This window comes from Strix aluco, chromosome Z, assembly GCF_031877795.1.
Source record: "Strix aluco isolate bStrAlu1 chromosome Z, bStrAlu1.hap1, whole genome shotgun sequence".
Classification (NCBI taxonomy): Eukaryota; Metazoa; Chordata; class Aves; order Strigiformes; family Strigidae; genus Strix; species Strix aluco.
Genome location: NC_133971.1, coordinates 15,344,947 through 15,363,471, shown reverse-complemented (window position 1 = coordinate 15,363,471; position 18,525 = coordinate 15,344,947). Strand labels below are relative to the sequence as shown.

General features: G+C 42.9%; 1 protein-coding gene across 2 annotated transcripts in view; it reads left to right on the top strand.

Moving 5' to 3' along the window:
- The window catches only part of SCAMP1 (secretory carrier membrane protein 1), a 57,341-nt gene that overhangs the window by 31,953 nt on the left and 6,863 nt on the right, over positions 1-18,525 (top strand). For both annotated transcript variants that reach the window (XM_074813443.1, XM_074813442.1), the window contains 2 exons: positions 9,746-9,874; positions 16,666-16,825. In XM_074813443.1, coding sequence (XP_074669544.1) covers positions 9,746-9,874; positions 16,666-16,825 — 289 coding nt within the window. The remainder of the gene's footprint in view (positions 1-9,745; positions 9,875-16,665; positions 16,826-18,525) is intronic.

The window sequence follows — 18,525 nt, the reverse complement described above, 5'->3', positions numbered from 1 at the left end:
TCTAAACCTCCCCTGGCACAGCTTTGAACCGTTCCCACGTGTCCTGCCACTGGATCCCAGAGAGAAGAGATCAGCACCTCCTTCTCCACTTGCCCTCCTGCGGAAGCTGCAGAGAGCAGTCATATGCCAGTCATTTCCTAGGATCTGGGAATGGGGAATTGCTGTGCTTCTCCTAAGGAAAAGAATCATGGTGATATTGTCCCTTCATTAAGCCATTTTTATTTTCTCAGTACTTGTTCTTTTCAATCTCTATTAAATTTCTGTACCTCTTCTCCCAGATAATGATTTTTTGGCTGTTTTTTCATTTTCTTCTCCATGTATTGCCCTTCATCTAATTTTACTAGCTTATGTAGATTGTCTGGATTGATTACTTTTCTCTTCCAGGCTTTAGGAAAATGACAGTTTTGTTCATCTATGTCTTAGGGAATGTAACTCTGATACCCCATGCATGTTTCAGGGTATTTCTAAAATGGGTATTTGTTATTAGGTTGCAGTTGTTCACATTAAAGCGCTTGAATAATCCATGAAAAATTTAACAGATTCTTTGGGAAAGCTAAACAGAAGAGAGAGCTCTTAAAATGTTAAATAAGACATTAGTTTTTTAACAAATGACTGTACAAAATGCTGCAAATCAGGAATTGTATATTGTGACTGAGGAGAAAAATAGAATGACAGAATCACAGAATCAACTAGGTTGGAAAGGACCTTGAAGATCATCTAGTCCAACCATTAACCTAACACTGCCAGTTCCCATCTACACCATATCTCTCAGCGCTATGTCGACCCTACTTTTAAACACCTCCAGGGATGGGGACTCCACCACCTCCCTGGGCAATCCATTCCACTGCCTAATAACCCGTTCTGTAAAGAAATGCTTCCTGACATCTAGTCTAAACCTTCCCTGGTGCAACTTGAGGCCATTCCCTCTTGTCCTATCACTTGTTACTTGGTTAAAGAGACTCATCCCCAGCTCTCTGCAACCTCCTTTCAGGTAGTTGTAGAGGGCGATGAGGTCTCCCCTCAGCCTCCTCTTCTCCAGACTAAACAACCCCAGTTCCCTCAGCTGCTCCTCATATGACATGTGCTCCAGACCCTTCACCAGCTTCGTTGCCCTTCTCAAAATATTTTCTTTCTGATTTTTTTTTTTTTCTTTTGCTCACTCATGGAATCATAGAATGATTTGGATTGGAAGGGACCTTAAAGATCATTTAGTTCCAGTGCCCCTGCCACAGGCAGAGACACCTTCCACTAGACCAGGTTGCTCAAAGCCCTGTCCAACCTGGCCTTGAACACTTCCAGGGAGGGGGCAGCCATGGCTTCTCTGGGCAACCTGTGCCAGTGTCTCACCACCCTCACAGTGAAGAATTTTTTACTTTAAGCTAAATCTACCCTCTTTCAGTTTAAAACCATTGCACCTTGTCCTGTCACTATATGCCCTTGTAAAAAGCTCCTCTCTGGCTTTCCTGTAGGCCCCCTTGAAATACTGGAAGGCTGCTGTAAGGTCTCCTCAAAACCTTCTCTCCTCCAGGCTGAACAATCCCAACTCTCTAAGCCTGTCCTCATAGGGGAGGTGCTCCAGCCCCCTGATCATCCTCGTTGCCCTCTTCTGGACCCGCTCCAACAGCTCCATGTCCTTCTTATGCTGGAGGCACCAGAGCTGGATGCAGTGCTCCAGGTGGGGTCTGACCAGTGCAGAGTAGAGCAAGAGAATCACCTCCCTTGACCTGCTGGTCATGCTTCTTCTGATGCAGCCCAGGATGCAGTTGGCTTTCTGGGCTGCAGATGCACGTTACTGTGTCATGTTGAGCTTCTTGTCAACCAACACCCCTGTCCTGGTTTAGCCAGGATAGGGTTAAGTTTCCCCAGCAGTGGGTGGGGGGGGGCTCTAGCCGGGTTATTCAGATACCATGCGGACGTCACATCCTGGCGCTGAAGCGAGGCGGTCGGTTAACACGTGTGTTATGCCATCGCTCTGTTCTCATTGCTGTATAGGTACATACCTTGCTCTGTTCATTGTTATTACTGTTATTGTTATTGTTATTGTTTGTTGTGTTGCTGTCGCACTGTTGTATTAAACCTCTCCTTATCTCAGTCTCGGGGCTTTGTATTTCACTCCCTTTGTGGGGGAGGGGCAGCGGCCGCGTGGTCTCAGACCCCGGCAGGGACTAAACCACCACAACTTTTGGTGCCCAACGTGGTGCACGAGAAGGCTGAGATAAGGACAAAAGGAAAAGGTGTGTTAGAGCAATCCGTTAGGTGCAATTTTTCTGTTTTTATTTGTATTTGTTTGATAAGAAACATTTGCAATGCTGACCAATTTGCTTGCGTGGTGGGGCTGGATTAATCCTTATATCCACTGTGTGCTCCTAGTGCTGGTGTTTGTTCTCGGTGGAAAATGTGTCAAGGGTCTTGTTTTGCTGTATTGCCTGCAAACTACTTATAATATGGTTGTATCACTGCTTGTGGGGGTGAACCAGTATCTGTTTGCTGCCTGGGCTTTTGTTAGGGGTCTCACCCCCTCTATGGGTGAGCCAGGGGAAGAGATCCTCTCGGTTTTTGAGAGTTTCAGCTATCCCTGGAGCATCCTGACCACTGTGTTTGCGGCACAATGCTTTCTAAATGCCTGCCAGATCTTGTTTTGGGCCATGCGGTACTTCTCCAACCATAGCACCACCCGGAAACTTGCCCTGAGGGCAGATAGTTATAAATGGCAAGGTGTGTGGGAAAAGATGGGCAAGTGCCTGAGTCAGTGGTCACCCCCAGTGCTTTGGGATCTCACTCTTGAACAAGTGCAGAGTCCTGATAAACTGGTGGAGTGTTTGGAAAAGGTGTGTTGCCAGTCTGACAAACCCCGGGAGACACAAATCCTTGCGATGTGCTGGGGGCTTGCCCATGCTTACCGCATCGCCCTTAACACTGATCACTGCCCTCAAGGGGGAGAAAGGGCTGCAGGATCTGAAAGTGAACCTACTGGTACAGCAGCTGGGCCAGGGGGACAAGCAGTGCCAGTACCAGTCGCCTCCACCAGCACAGCAGCTGAGCCAGAGGAACAAGCAGTACCAATATCAGTCGCCCCAATACGGAAAACCAAATATACCAAAAAATCCCCTCGCAGTGTACAGGGTGGTAATGAACCAGGCCCATCGCGAGAGCAGGAGGAAGAGCCGGAGGTAACCATCTGATCCCTATCCCTGAGTGAGTTGCGAGATATGCGGAAGGATTTTAGCCGCCTTCCAGGCGAGCAAATTTGCACCTGGCTGGGATAGTGGAGCTGCTGTTTTTGAATTGGAGGGGAGAGAGGCCAAGCAGCTGGGACCTTTAGCCAAGCAGGCTGGTATTGACAAGGCAATAGGGAAACAGGCTCAAACCCTCAGCCTTTGGAGGCGACTCCTGCTCAGTGTGAGGGAGAGGTACCCCTACAAGGATGATGTTCTATGTCGGTTGGGCAAGTGAACCGACATGGAAAAAGGCATTCAAAACCTCAGGGAAATGGCTGTGTTTGACATGGTCTATGGTGATCTGAATGATGAGCGGTCACCAATGGATCCAGATCGGGCCCCTTGCACACAGCTGATGTGGCAGAAGTTCCTGCAAAGTGGACCAGAGGCACATTCCAAAGCATTATCAGTAGCGTCCTGGTGGCGAGACACCCAGACTCAAACAGTGGACGAAGTGATTATCCAGCTCCGGCAATATGAGGGAAGTCTCCCTTCCTCCCAACATGCTTTGGTTTCAGCTGTTGAGGAACTGTCTCAGAGGCTCCAAAAAGTGGAAGAGGACACGTCCTACATTCCACCTGCACAGGCCGATGTCTCAGCCATTAGAAGCAGGCGTTTCCCCACCCAAGAGAAGGGCAATGGAAGACACACACCACGGGGCACCCTGTGGTTCTTCCTCTGCGACCATGGGGAAAACATGAGGAGGTGGCATGGACAGCCCACTTCCGCCCTAGCTGCACGAGTATAGCAGCTGAAAGGGAAGACCACCATGAAAGGGGAGTCTTCCAAGAGGGACGCAGCTCCAGTGTCCAGTTGGAAATCCCCCAGACAGAATGGAATGGCCAACACTATGCTTGACCCTCTTGAGGGGACCAGGAAGTCATTCTTGCAGGAGTCACTCTTAGATCAAGTGAGTGATGGTGAGCAGGATTAGAGGGGCCCTGCCTCCAGCCAGGTGGAGGAAAGGGATAATCGGATTTACTGGAAGGTGTGGATCCGATGGCCTGGCACATCAGAACCACAAGAATATAAGGCCTTGGTAGACACTGGTGCACAGTGCACCCTGATGCCATCAAGCCACAGTGGGGTTGAACCCATCTGCATCTCCGGAGTGACAGGGGGATCCCAACAGCTGACCCTGTTAGAAGCTGAAGTGAGCTTAACTGGGAAGGACTGGCATAAGCACCCCATTGTGACTGGCCCAGATGCCCCGTGCATCCTAGGTATAGACTACCTCAGGAGAGGGTACTTTAAAGACCCAGAAGGGTACCAGTGGGCCTTTGGTGTAGCTGCCCTGGAGGAGGTTGAGCAATAGTCCACGTTACCCGGCCTCTCAGAGGACCCCTCGGTGGTGGGGTTGCTTAAGGTTGAAGAGCAGCGAGTGCCAACTGCCACCAAGATGGTGCACCGGCGGCAGTACCGCACTAACCGAGATTCCCTGGTTGCCATCCATCAGCTGATCCGTTGACTAGAAAGCCAGGAGGTGATCAGCAAGACTCATTCACCTTTCAACAGCCCTATATGGCCAGTGAGAAAACCTAATGGCGAATGGAGACTGACTGTGGACTACCGTGGCCTGAATGAAGTTACGCCAGCGATGAGTGCTGCAGTGCTGGACATGCTAGAGCTCCAGTATGAGCTGGAGTCAAAGGCAGCCAAGTGGTACGCCACGATTGACATCGCTAACGCGTTTTTCTCCATTCCGACAGCACCAGAGTGCAGGCCACAGTTTGCATTCACTTGGAGGGGTATCCAGTACACCTGGAATCGATTGCCCCAGGGGTGGAATCACAGCTCCACCATTTGCCATAGACTGGTCCATACTGCACTGGAGAAAGGTGGGACTCCAGAACACCTGCAGTTCATTGACGATATCATTGTATGGGGGGACACAGCTGAGGAAGTCTTTGAGAAAGGAAAGAAGATAATTGAAATCCTCCTGAAGGCCAGTTTTGCCATCAAGCGACAGAAGGTTAAGGGGCCTGGAAGGGAGATTCAATTCCTAGGAATAAAATGGCAAGATGGGCATCACCACATCCCAATGGAGGTGGTAAACAAGATTAACAGCCACGGCCCCACCAACCACTAAAAAGGAGACTCAGTCCTTCCTGGGCGCTGTGGGGTTCTGGAGGATGCACATCCCAAACTACAGCCTGATTGTGAGCCCTCTCTACCACGTAACCCGCAAGAAGAATGATTTTAAATAGGGCCCAGAGCAACAACAAGCCTTTGAACAAATTAAGCAGATTACCCAGGCAGTGGCCCTCGGGCCAGTCCGGACAGGGCAGGAGATTAAGAATGTGCTCTACACCCCAGCCGGGGAGAGTGGCCCTTCCTGGAGCCTTTGGCAGAGAGCACATGGGGAATCCCGAGGCTGACCTCTAGGCTTTTGGAGCCGGGGATACAAAGGCTCTGAAGCTAACTATACCCTGACTGACAAGGAGATACTGGCAGCGTACGAAGGAATTCGAGCTGCCTCAGAAGTGGTCGGCACTGAGACACAGCTCCTCCTGGCACCCTGACTGCCGGTGCTGGGATGGATGTTCAAAGGAAAGGCTCCCTCCACACATCATGCAACAGATGCCACGTGGAGTAAATGGGTTGTGTTGATAACACAACGGGCTCGAATAGGGAACCTCGACTGCCCAGGATTGGTGGAAGTGATCATAAACTGGCCAGAGAGCAAAGATTCTGGGATGTCACCAGAACAGGAGGTGAAACGTGCTGAGGAGGCCCCACCATATAACGAGCTGCCAGAGGAGGAGAAGCGATATGCCCTGTTCACTGATGGGTCTTGTCACATTGTGGGAAAACATCGACGATGGAAGGCTGCAGTGTGGCATCCCGCACGAGAAACCACTGAAGCTGTTGAGGGACAAGGTGAATCGAGCCAGTTCGCAGAGGTGAAAGCCACCCAGTTGGCTTTGGAGATTGCTGAGCGAGAAAAGTGGCTGAGGCTCTATATCTACACTGACTTGTGGGTGGTGGCAAGTGCCCTGTGGATGTGGTTGTAGCAATGGAAACAGAACAAGTGGCAATGCAAGGGCAGACCCATCTGGGCTGCTGAAGTATGGCAGGATATTGCAGCCTGGGTGGAGAACCTCGTTGTGAAGGTGCGCCATGTGGACGCCCATATACCCAAGAGTCGGGCCACTGATGAACATCAACACAACCAGCAGGCAGACCAGGCTGCTAAGATCGAAGTGGCTCAGGTGGACTTGGACTGGCAGCGTAAAGGTGAACTGTTCATAGCCCGGTGGGCCCATGAGACCTCGGGCCACCAAGGCAGAGATGCAACATACAGGTGGGCTCGAGATCGAGGGGTGGACCTCACCATTGACACCATCGCAGAGATCATCCACGGATGTGAGATGTGTGCTGCGATCAAACAAGCCAAACGGGTGAAGCCCCAGCGGAATGAACATCGATGGATGAAATATAAATATGCAGAGGCCTGGCAGATCGACTACATCACACTGCCACAGACCCGCCGAGGCAAGCGCCACGTGCTCACAATGGTGGAAGCAACCACTGGATGGCTCGAAACTTATCCAGTGTCCCACGCCACCGCCCGGAACACCATCCTGGGCCTTGAAGACCGAGTCCTGTGGCGACACAGCACCCCAGAGAGGATTGAGTCAGACAATGGGACTCACTTCCGAAATAACCTCATAGATGCCTGGGCAGAAGAACACGGCATCGAGTGGGTCTACCACATCCCCTACCACGCACCAGCCTCTGGGAAGATCAAGCGCTACAATGGACTGTTAAAAACTACATTGAGAGCAATGGGGGGTGGAACCTTCAAACACTGGGACACACATCTGACAAAGGCCACTTGGTTAGTGAACACAAGAGGATCTGCCAGTCGAGCTGGCCCGGCTCAGTCAAAACTTCTGCGCATGAGGGACCTGCTGGGAAAAATGGTCTGGGTTAGTCCTGTGCCAGGCAAAGGCAAACCCATCCACGGGATTGTTTTTGCTCAAGGACCTGGGTGCACCTGGTGGGTGATGCAGAAGGATGGAGAGGTCTGATGCGTGCCACAAGGGGACTTGATTGTGGGTGAAAACACACCGTGAATTATACTGTGCTTTTGTTAATTTTTCTTTGTTATTGCTAATTGCTAAATGGCAGCTGGATGTGATGCACATGGTATAGAATAAAGGGGTGGATTATGTCCTGGTTTAGCCAGGATAGGGTTAAGTTTCCCCAGCAGTGGGGGGGGGCTCTAGCCAGGTTATTCAGATACCATGCGGACGTCACATCCTGGCGCTGAAGCGAGGCGGTCGGTTAACACGTGTGTTATGCCATCGCTCTGTTCTCACTGCTGTATAGGTACATACCTTGCTCTGTTCATTGTTATTACTGTTATTGTTATTGTTATTGTTTGTTGTGTTGCTGTTGCACTGTTGTATTAAACCTCTCCTTATCTCAGCCCCGGGGCTTTGTATTTCACTCCCTTTGTGGGGGAGGGGCAGCGGCTGCGTGGTCTCAGACCCTGGCAGAGACTAAACCACCACAACCCCCCAAGTCCTTCTCCTCAGGGCTGTTCTCAGTCCACTCATCACCCAGCCTGTATTTGTGCTTGGGATTGCCTCGACCCATGTGCGGAACTTTGCACTTGGCCTTGTTGAACTTCATGAGGTTCGCATTTGAACTCTTTTGGAAACACTGTAGTTGTCTTGATTGGAGGACAGGGTCTTTTGCAATACTCCATCTATTTGCATTCAGTTTAAGATGCTGGCTGCACATCTAGGACACTGTGGTCATATGCAGTTGACTACAGTGCAAAGATCTTCAAGCTGGTAGGTCAGCTCAGCTTGATGCCTTCAGTCTTCTCTGCTCAGGTGCTGTGCAGCATTGCATTTGAGTTAATTAAAGCATGCTGCTTCCTGTTACAGCTAGTTCATTTGGGCATGCCTGAAAATGTCTTTCTGTGCTTGCACGAAGCTAATTTGAGGGTGTCTACATTCATAGTGTAGACACACCATTGAAGTTCTGTTAATAGGCCTGGTGGTAACTTTTGTTGAATGAAGTAACTCTGAGCTAGCTCTTTGCTTATCAGGATGCAATACTGGAATATGTGTATCCAAAGTGTATTTAGAAAAAAACAGCTTGGTTTTTCATCTCAGACCATCTCACCAAGCTCTTTCAGTCTTAGTTCAGAATTTTGAAACCTGTACCACAGCAGCAGGAAAACACATGAAATATGATTCTTAAATAGTAACTTGAATTATTATAACTGAATTTTTCCATAACTCTGCCTTGAAACTATAAGTCCTGAGAGAAATAACCATATACTGCAGAATGAAGATCTGAATTATTATCAGATATTTTTCACATAAGAAATACCAAAGTAGTTTTTAATATGGATGGAAATATTACTTGATTGCCTTTTGTATGCTCCCTCTGCCAATCCTCTGCTCTGAAGGACTTGGTAAAAATTTCAGTAGAAGAGGCAGGAAACTTAGAAGATACTCAGTGCTTTGGACCTCTTTGGACAGAACTGACAGCTTCATCTTGTCTGAGTGGGGAAACAAGTAAGAAATAATGCAAGTAAGCTTTGCAAGATTTCTGTTCTTACCAGATGTACTGCTAGTAAAGGTATGGTTGAAGATAGAAATTGCAAGCAAAACCTTGCCAGAATTTCAAATAAAGGTGCCTTTAGGTTAGTCTGTAGTTCAGCTCCGCTTCTGGAATGTGGTGATTAATTTATCTCTTGCATCCAGAATTTAAAATGTTACGGGAAAGGTTTGTTGCAGTTACCTCAGTTGAATCTCTGCCTCTGTGCTTGGTATGACTTGTGTTTGGCAGAACGTATACTCTAGCCTGTGAGCAGATCAGCATACGGGAAATCCAAGTGTCTGATACTGTGTCCGTTGTGGTGTCCTCACTCTGGCATACAACTGTATCAAAATACAATGATGCTGTAGGGCATCTTCTTGTAACAAAAAAGTAGTTCACACCATTTCAATAGCTGCCTTTCTTGAGCCTTATGGGCTTTTAGGTAAAGCTTTGACTATGAACTGTATTGGGAACTAGTTCAAAGTGTTAGAGATAGCCTGGCATTAAAATACCAGAATTCTGAGAATGAAGAATGCTTTTCAGTCCTCAGTCTGTGTGTTCAACAAAGTATGCAAGTATGGTGTGACTTTAGGGAAATGTAAATTTAAAAGCCAAGTAACTCTGAGAAGTTGGTTTTCTGCCCATATCTGCTTGTTTTGTGAAGAATTATCTTTTCTCATTACTTTATAGGAACTCTCAGAGGCCTTCTTAGTCTTTTACACAGATACAATATTGTACTTTCCTTGATCTGCCTGCACTTCATTGTGTTTTATTTCTGAAGTTTATTTTCAGTATTGTGTGAGGATTGCTGATAAAACTCTTGGGTTTTTGTAGTGCACATTATCCATATGGTTGTGAAACTCATGCATAAAACAATTTGAACAAGTCCAAATGCATATCTCTTTCTAATATACAGAGATTAAAACTGTATTATAAAGCTCTTTTTTTTTTCTGTTTTGCAGGTAGAAAAAATAACTGGCCACCTCTTCCTGAAAATTTTCCAGTAGGTCCTTGTTTCTACCAGGATTTTTCTGTAGACATTCCTGTAGAGTTCCAGAAGACAGTAAAGATTATGTACTATTTGTGGATGTGTAAGTATTTTTTTTAAAAGAAAAAGCAAAGCGCCTATTCAGCTTGATGATGCATACCTGCTACTTTGGCTTTTGCAACATCTGTAATGAGAAGTTGTTTTAAATCCAGAAGTCAAACATTGCAGTGAAATCTTTTTGTTAGCTTCAATTTTAAAAGTATTGAATTATGCAATAGAAACTTCCACAGAAAAAAAGGAGGAGGATTATCCTTAGGCAGTTTGGTTCTAGTATATTTTATTTTTCTGGTTTAAGTATCTCTGTTGTTGTAAAATGAGCTTTGGCCATTCATTAACTTAGAAATAATTTTACTCTTTTTAAAATCAGCTTATATATTAAAAAATATAATTCACAATCAGTGTTAATAGACTTGCGAGTTTAAGAAGTAGAATATCCATTTGCTTTAATATACATAGTTTTATATAGTTTTTTGTCTGTAGTGGAGACTTAGTATCATTTTACTCTATTTAAAAAAATAGAGTAAAGTCAACCAGCTGAAGAATCAGTCCATGTTAAAACTATACTTTGTACACGAGGAATGCTCTATACCATCTTTGTGGGGTTAATTTTGCCCTCATTCGGGTGCTGTGTTTTGACTGGAGAAATGTGGGATAAACCAAATGTACAGTTGCTACAACGTTTGTTTCTTCTGCCTTGTCCATTGTGAAGGGAGCCTAATAATTACTCTGAGACTGAGGAAATTCCAAAGATGTAGGTGCTTTGATGCCTTTAACATATTTTTAGCATACTAAGGGAATGTGAATTTCAGAACTTTTCTGTGTTTTTTTCAGGGCTTCAGATTTAGTTAGCAAATCTCCATAATTTTACCTGTTAATCTGATAATTTTATTACTGTGATTGAACCACATAATTGAAACACAAAATGAGCAGTCAGCACTGAATCAAGTGAATTCCACTTCGTCACAATCCACAGCTTTCTGTATTCATTGCTGGGTCATTAATCTTCAAATAAGCAAGTAAATCTAGTGTAGAATGTGTGACTAGTCACTCTCATAAATCTGACAGACATTTAGGATTTATACGCAATCTAAGATCAAGTACTCCAAAATTTTAGGATACTTACTAATTCTGACCATTTGCAGGACTGAGTTCTGAAAGTGCTGTATGTTTCAAACACAAGATGAAGTTGGGCAGTGAGAATTGGAATATTAATACTGGTTTATTTTTTCTCTCTTACAACAATAAATAAAGGAAGCAGCAATGTTACAGTATTTCAAAATATATAGGAGTTGTGCTTCTATACTAACATGACAGATTTTCTTCTACGTAGACTGAGATTTTAACTGAGCCCTCTTGCTCTTTCCCTTCTTTATCTCTAGTACTCTCCGATTTAGGGATTACTCAGGAAGGAAGGAAAAGGGCACAATAGAGGAAAAGAAAGACAAAATCTATTTCAGACTAAAAAAAAAAAAAATAATTGAATACTGAACTCTGGGCCTTAGGGCTGGCTGTTGAATCAGTGCTTGTGACTCTTCTTTCCCAGGATCATACTTACATGGTTTGGCTCACTTTTCATTAGATCAGCTATGCTTCCTCAGTGGAAGCACTTATTACCATAGCAAACCAGCCTGTTTCTGCATGCTGCTCTACCGTACATTGTATTTCCTCTTGCAGAACTTCATAGCTCTTGTAAGGCCTAGGGGTTCTGTGAACATAATCACATTTGGATAAATCTAGTACTGGGTGCTCAGCACTTTGTAAAGTAGGTTAGTTTTCCTCTGCCTTTTTAGTGGCCAAAAGAAACAAAGCTTTCAGTTCCAGTTTTCTGTGAGTTTCTGTGGTTAGTAGGAATTTTTATATCCTTATTCTTGGTCTTTATGTATCTGAGGAAATTTTTTTACTTGTTTCAGATCTAGATTCTCTTTATTTCATGAGAAAACAAGTCTTGTTTGTATCCCTATTCCATAATTTCATCAGTCTTTTCTCTATTTGTGTCAGAAGTCAGAGTTTTCTTATTCCTTGATGTGGTTTTATCTTTGCACATTTTAAAATTTTTTTTCTTCCCTGGAGAGAGCCTTTTTTTTTTTTCCTGCCTGCTCCCGTGTTTTTGTGAACAACAGCAATCAATTACCAATGGTTTCTGTTAGCTGCCAGTGGAGCTTTTCTATTCTGTCTTGGTTTTATGACCACTGCTGTGCTAGTAGCTTGCAGATAGAATGACAGTTTTCCTGGCTCTTTAGCACTGAGCCCTACTTTTTAGATGTTTCTATGTTGTTACTAGTGAAATGTCATGTCTCTTGACCTGTATCTAACACTATAACTTTTTTGGCTCAAAAGCCTGTGTTTTTCAGCTTTTTTCCCACAGGCTGATAACATGTACAAAATGAGCAGTACTGATTTTCAAAGAATATTTCTTACTTGAAGTTACAAACCAAAGAGCTGCTTAATGTCATGGAAAGGTTTTGTGGTGTTTGGGTTTGTTACTTTATATAGGTTGTGAATGTTTCCATTCTGTATGAACAAGACTTTTAAAAGTTTTCAAAGGCCAGTGACTTAAACTGTAGATTCTGGTAGAAAAACCTGAAGTGTCAACTTTTATGGTATTTTTTCTGTTCAGGAGAGTTTCATCTCATCCATGCTTCTGTCTGAGGGTACGATCAATAGTAACATATGTCAGTTTGTGTTGATGTTTGTTCTGCCTGTTCCTGAGAACCTCCAAGGATGGACACTTCATAAACTCCCTCCAAGCCGGTTCTAGTGTGTTGCTGTTTTTTATCATTAGAAGATGTTTCCCAGTATATAATTTAATTCTCCCTTCCTGTGTTTTATCTTCCATTTTCTGTCCATTGTTGTTATGGAGAACACATTTATCCCCGTTAGTCATCTCCTTTTGGCTTAATTAGCATAGTTATTCAGTCTTTCTTTCTAGGTTATGTTTTCTAGAGGTCTGACTGTTTGGTTGCTGCTTGGCTCACTCCATATTATTATGTATATTTTGGTGTGTAGCATCAAGAATTTTACAGTGTGGACTGTGTCCAGTATTTTACCTGAAATCCTAATGTACTGTGTAGAGAAAAAAAACACCTTCATATTTTTGATAGCATGTGCTTATGTGTCAGAGAGCAACTGAGCACCACACAGCTGCTCGCTCACTCCTTCCCCCTCAGCGATGGGGAGGAGAAAATAGAACAAAAGGCTCTGGAATCGAGGTAAGGACAAGGAGAGATGACTCACCCGTTATGGTCACAGGCAAATGACTGACTCCTTAGGGGAAGAAAAAGAACATAAATTTAATTTAAACACCACCACCTCCATTTAGTTTAACAATTAAACAGCAGGACAGTGAGAAGTATAACCACATCTTAAAAACGCCTTCCCCCCACCCCTTCCAGGGCTCAGCTTTGCTCCCAGTTTCTCTACCTCCTTCCCTGCAGCAGAGCATGGGGACAAGGGATGGGGGTTACAGTTAGTTCATCACCCACTGCTTTTTCCTCCTCCGGAGGAGGATTCCTTCCCCTGCTCCAGTGTGGTGTGGAACTTTCTCCAACATGAGTCCTTCCCACAGGCTGCAGCTCTTCCTGAGCTGCTCCAGCATGGGTCCCTCCCGTGTGTTGCAGTCCTCCCAGCAACAGACTGCTCCAGTGTGGGCTTCCCTCAGAGTCCCTGCCTTCTTTGGGTGCAGCCGCCTGCTCTGGCGTGGGGTCCTCCCCGGGCTGCAGGTGGGCATCTGCTCCACCAGTGACCTCCATGGGCTGCAGGGCACAGCCTGCCCTCTCACCACGGGCTGCAGGGGGGTCTCTCCTCTGGCGAACCTCCCCCACCCCCTCTCCTTTCTTCAGCTGATCTCACAGTTTGCATAGGTATCTCCCTCACAACTCCAACTCCTCCTGTCAGGTTCCCTTTCTTAAATATGTTATTGCAGAGGCATAGCCACCATTGCTAATTGGCTCAGCCTTGGCCAGAGGCTTGGAGCTGGGGGAGCTTCAAGAAGCTTTTCACAGGGGCCATCTCTGTAGCCCCCTCCCCTGCTACCAAAACCCTTGCCACACACACAAACCCAACACGTTATGTTGTGTGCTGATCTAAGCCTGGTTTATAATACATTTTTTCCTATGGAAAAGAATTCTGTCATTTGTAAGGCATGTTTGCACATGCCTTACCAGCCCCCTCTCCAAAAAGAGCAGAACAGTCAAGAAAGAAAATCCTAAACTACATTTGAAGCCACACTGTGCTCCAAGGTTATGTGTGATCAAGCTTCAGCAGCTTTGTTCTCCCTTGTCAGTTGCCTTGTGGCTTCAAAACCCTCTGCTTCATAGGCATCCCATTCCCCTTGAGGCACCTTGAGGGTGACAGTCCAGCTGATTCCTGGGAAGAGCGCATTCTTTTGTCATGTGTCCTGGTGAGGACTTCGGTTTCCTGAGAATACGGTCAATAAAACACTACTGAAATGAAACTTACTACAAAAATCTGTTTTCGTACAGTCCCAAATGGGATTGCAAAACAATCATCTCTCAATAAGGTAGATGCCAAATAGCATCAGTGCAACTTGTTGTCTTTATTTACAGTTTACTTTCAAACTTGGATTTCTATAAATCCATTTATAATTAATGGATTGTAAAGTGTAGTTAATTCAGATAGAAAAGGTATATCTAAGTAGGATTCTTCTGTACAAGGAAGTTTACACTAGTAAGAATGAAGTTGAGTCTGAATATTTATTAAACTGGTGTAATTTCCCATTGTTCAGTCTGGCATGAATGCCCTTTTATTTTTTTTAACCTCAACTGCTTCCACAGCTAAACTAGGAGAAGACATTCTTAGATCAATTCACACTGAGTACCTTATTGGTATAGCTGTGAAGTTATTGTCATACAGACATTGCATGTTGCAGACTTCTGCCAAAGCCTTTGGTCATTTCAGTCCCTAGGTGGTCATTGTCTTTTAATAACTTGTATCATGGTTTAATCTGAAGAGGCAAGTACGTAGAAGATACTTAAAACCATTACCCTGAACATAAAAACACCTCTGTTCATACAACAGCAAAGCTTATCTAGGTCACTTAACGAAGTTCTTTGAGCCAACATGAAGGTGTTGGCTCAAAGAACAAATGCCTTTCTGTACCTTGCAGCAGGCAGAGAGAAGGGTGAGTGGAGCAAAGGGAGAATTGTCAGTGCAGTCCTTCTTCATCTGTAGCTTGCTAATACTTGATTTTTACAGCAGAGATTCTCTGTGACAGTAGTGAAGCAGACCCCTCTGTGGCTGGTTTTATTGTGCTAATGAGTATCAGTAGTGGGTGTTCGTTTCAACTCTCTTCTGCACTGATGGTATTCTTTTAAAACTTGTTATCGTAATTGCAATTACAGAAAACATAGTAATTTTGGAAAGTTCAAACCACACCAGAGTCTGGATGTTTTAGTAATCTAGGGGGTCTCCCTGTTTTCCAGTATTAAGTGGAAAAACAAAGAATACCGCATGGTAAGCTTTCTCATATTTATCAAAGGAAGGCAGGAATTTGGATTTGTATCCTTTGTTGTGCTTTGAGGCATACACACACAAATTCTGAAATCAGTTGCTTTGCTGACCTCTTTGAACAGTGCTAAGATATGTAGGTGCATTAAATGCTTATTATTTAAAAGTGCAGAGTTTTCTGTTTCTGGTGTCTCTGGAAAATATGATATGTTTGAGGGAAATGTTTTGATTTTCATCAGCCTTTCATGCAATGATGTGGGCATTTTTTTTTCAGAGTCTTTATTATTTTTCCAGTTCTTCTCTTAACCTTGCCTTCCAGTAGAATGACTAAAATATGTCGCTGAACTTAAATAAAAAATCATTGCTGCAAGGAGCAGCTTGTGCGCTCTCAATTATAAATACTCAACTTTATCTTGGTCCACAAGATTAGAAATGGTCTTCTAAGATAGTAAAATCACTCCTGAATCATTGTTTATTGCTGAACAAAGACAGAAATTCATGTTCATCTTTTAAGTCTGGCAGAACTAACTTCTGTGCCAGATAGCATGAAGGTAGTAGTTGTAATGTTTCTTAATACTCCTGTATCTTGTTCTGAGAACTAAATATGTTTGAAAGAACCTCTGAAGTTGGAATGCCAATGCATTTTCTTCAGTAGAAACTCAATAGTTAACCTGTAACAAGGTCTGCCACTGAGAAAATGCTAGTAATGAGCTAAGAACTGAGCACCAAAAAGGCAAATGTGTAAGACCAATGTCATAAGAAATACTTGAATATGCAATATGTCTTAAAGCATCTAGAACAGCTTCTTGCAGGTCTTGTTTTATTGAGAAACATTTTTACTGAGTTGGGTTTTTTTTGCTTTATTACGTGGAAGACAAACAGCTTTTCGTTGGAAGAGGTTTTTTTGAAATTTTTATTTTCAAACTAGAATGTGTACAGTGCTAAATTTATGATGCGTTTTATATAGTTTATAAACTTTCTCTCCAGAAATATTCAATTGTCTGTTAAATATCTGTATCCAGTTCTTACTGTAGAAAAAGCATCAATTATTGCAGCTGTGGAAACCTTTTTTCATCATTTTAAGTTTGAAGATGTCTTATTTTTGTGACAGGATTTTTTTCCTTCATCATATACCTGATAGCACTTGAATTTTCATGTTCAGTACTTTCACTTGTGAATACAGGGTTTACCTGAAAGTTAGAAAACTGTATGAAAATCAGTGTATTGCTGAGGGTGTTGAGAGAGATTTATTGTTAGCATGCTGATGTTTTGTTTAAAAATGCTCAGTTTAGGTATTACTTTAAAAGTTGTAATGATCTATTGTATAAACATAACTTAATAAAGACTATTTTGCTTTTGCTTCTACAGTCCATACAGTGACACTGTTTCTTAATATCTTTGGATGTTTGGCCTGGTTTTACGTTGATGCTACACGAGGGGTTGATTTTGGATTGAGTATTCTCTGGTTCTTGCTTTTTACACCTTGTTCTTTTGTCTGCTGGTACAGACCCCTTTATGGAGCTTTCAGGTAACAACTTCAGCTTGACTTAGGATATTTAAAAACTTGTCAAAATGCATTAACATTCCAGAATTTGCTTGATTATTATTATTATTATGATAATCCTTCAATATGCTTTCATTAGAAACAATTAGTATGTTTGCCATTGATCTAGTTGTTGTATTTGAAACATAGATGGCAATAGTTAGGAATATCCTTTGAAGTATTTATAGCTTCTACCACTGACAAAATATTTGTAGGAAATATTTAACTTTGTTTTGGGCTGACTACAATTTTAAGGAAAATTCTTATTAAATCTCTATACGTTCACACCGAGAATTTCAGTAGGTTAATAGTTAAGAGTGTCTTAAATTTTTGGCTTCCTAATGAACTTCATAAAGCTCTACACTTAAAAATCTCGTATTGGCGAGTGACCTACAGTGTCTGTAATTGAAGTAGACTGAGATTCTTAAGAATGAGTAGAGCAGGTCTATAATCAAACTCTAGTGGTTTTCCTAGCTTTTAGCAATCTTTGCAGACAAGTGTGAGGTTTGGTAGTTTTGTGTTTAAGAATAGAACGGTTGATTTGCATACAAAATTGAACTTTTTTTTTTTTGTGAAAATCAGCATGTAGAGATTCTAAATTTGGTACCTTTATAGCATTTCTTGGTTTGTTTGTTTTGTTTTTTACATTGAAGTGATTCAGGATATTCTCATTTAAAATATACTGATTCTTGTAGAGAAAGATTGATGGCCAGAAATTGCAGTTAAGTGTAACCTGTAGACTAAATGAGATGTTTCTTTTTGCTAACCAAGGAGGTATTTCTGTACCCACACATCTTTGAGGAATCATGTAGTTTAATTTGCATTTGCTCTCTAGTAAATCCATAGCTTTTCTTAGTAAATATTGATTGGAAAAGGAGAATTACTACCTCCATATTCAACTTTTGGTCAGTTGCTCAGAAGAAAATGAAATAGTTATTGAACTGAACTGGTTAAATAAACAGAATTAACAAACTCCCTTCTGCAGGAAGAGTTATTAAGGGCAAAATCTGATTCTGTGACTTAACTGATTTCTACTTTCTTGAGAACTCTGGTAACAAGAAAATCATATGATCATTAGTTTTGATAGTAGTAAGTTGAGGTCTTCATTGAGATTTTGCCTGTACATTCTTTTATTTTATTTTTTAAAAATTTTTACTTTCAGTCTTTGTCAGGCTGGCATTTTAGTCATTTTAACAGTAAACCTATTTTGTATATTTTGCTTTTAAGCCACACCCACTTCAGTATTCTGGTCTGCACTATGTTCACTATGTTTCAGTAATTCCATATTAGATTTTATTTTCTTTTACAAGTAAAATATTTTCTTCCCATCCTGCCAGCATTGTGAGCTTCAGTCTGAAAGTGGAGTAGAATTCTGTTCTTCATGCATTGTAGCAAAACTTCTATGTTTAGTCTAAGAGGCCCTGCTGTGTGCTGAACAGAACACTAAGGAATAGTATCTTGCTGCTATTCTCACCTCTGTTAGAGGTACAGATGGCAAAAATACTATATTAAAGATGAAGGAGCAGCTCTTGTAAATAAACACTCTACAAACCCACAGAATTACTGATACTTCAAGTCACTGTCAATAAATGAAAGCACTTTTCCTCTAGTTAATGCAGAAAAAAGTTTTTAGATTGGTACTACAGTATTTGCAAAAAGTCATTCATTTCCTGGCTGCTTTAATC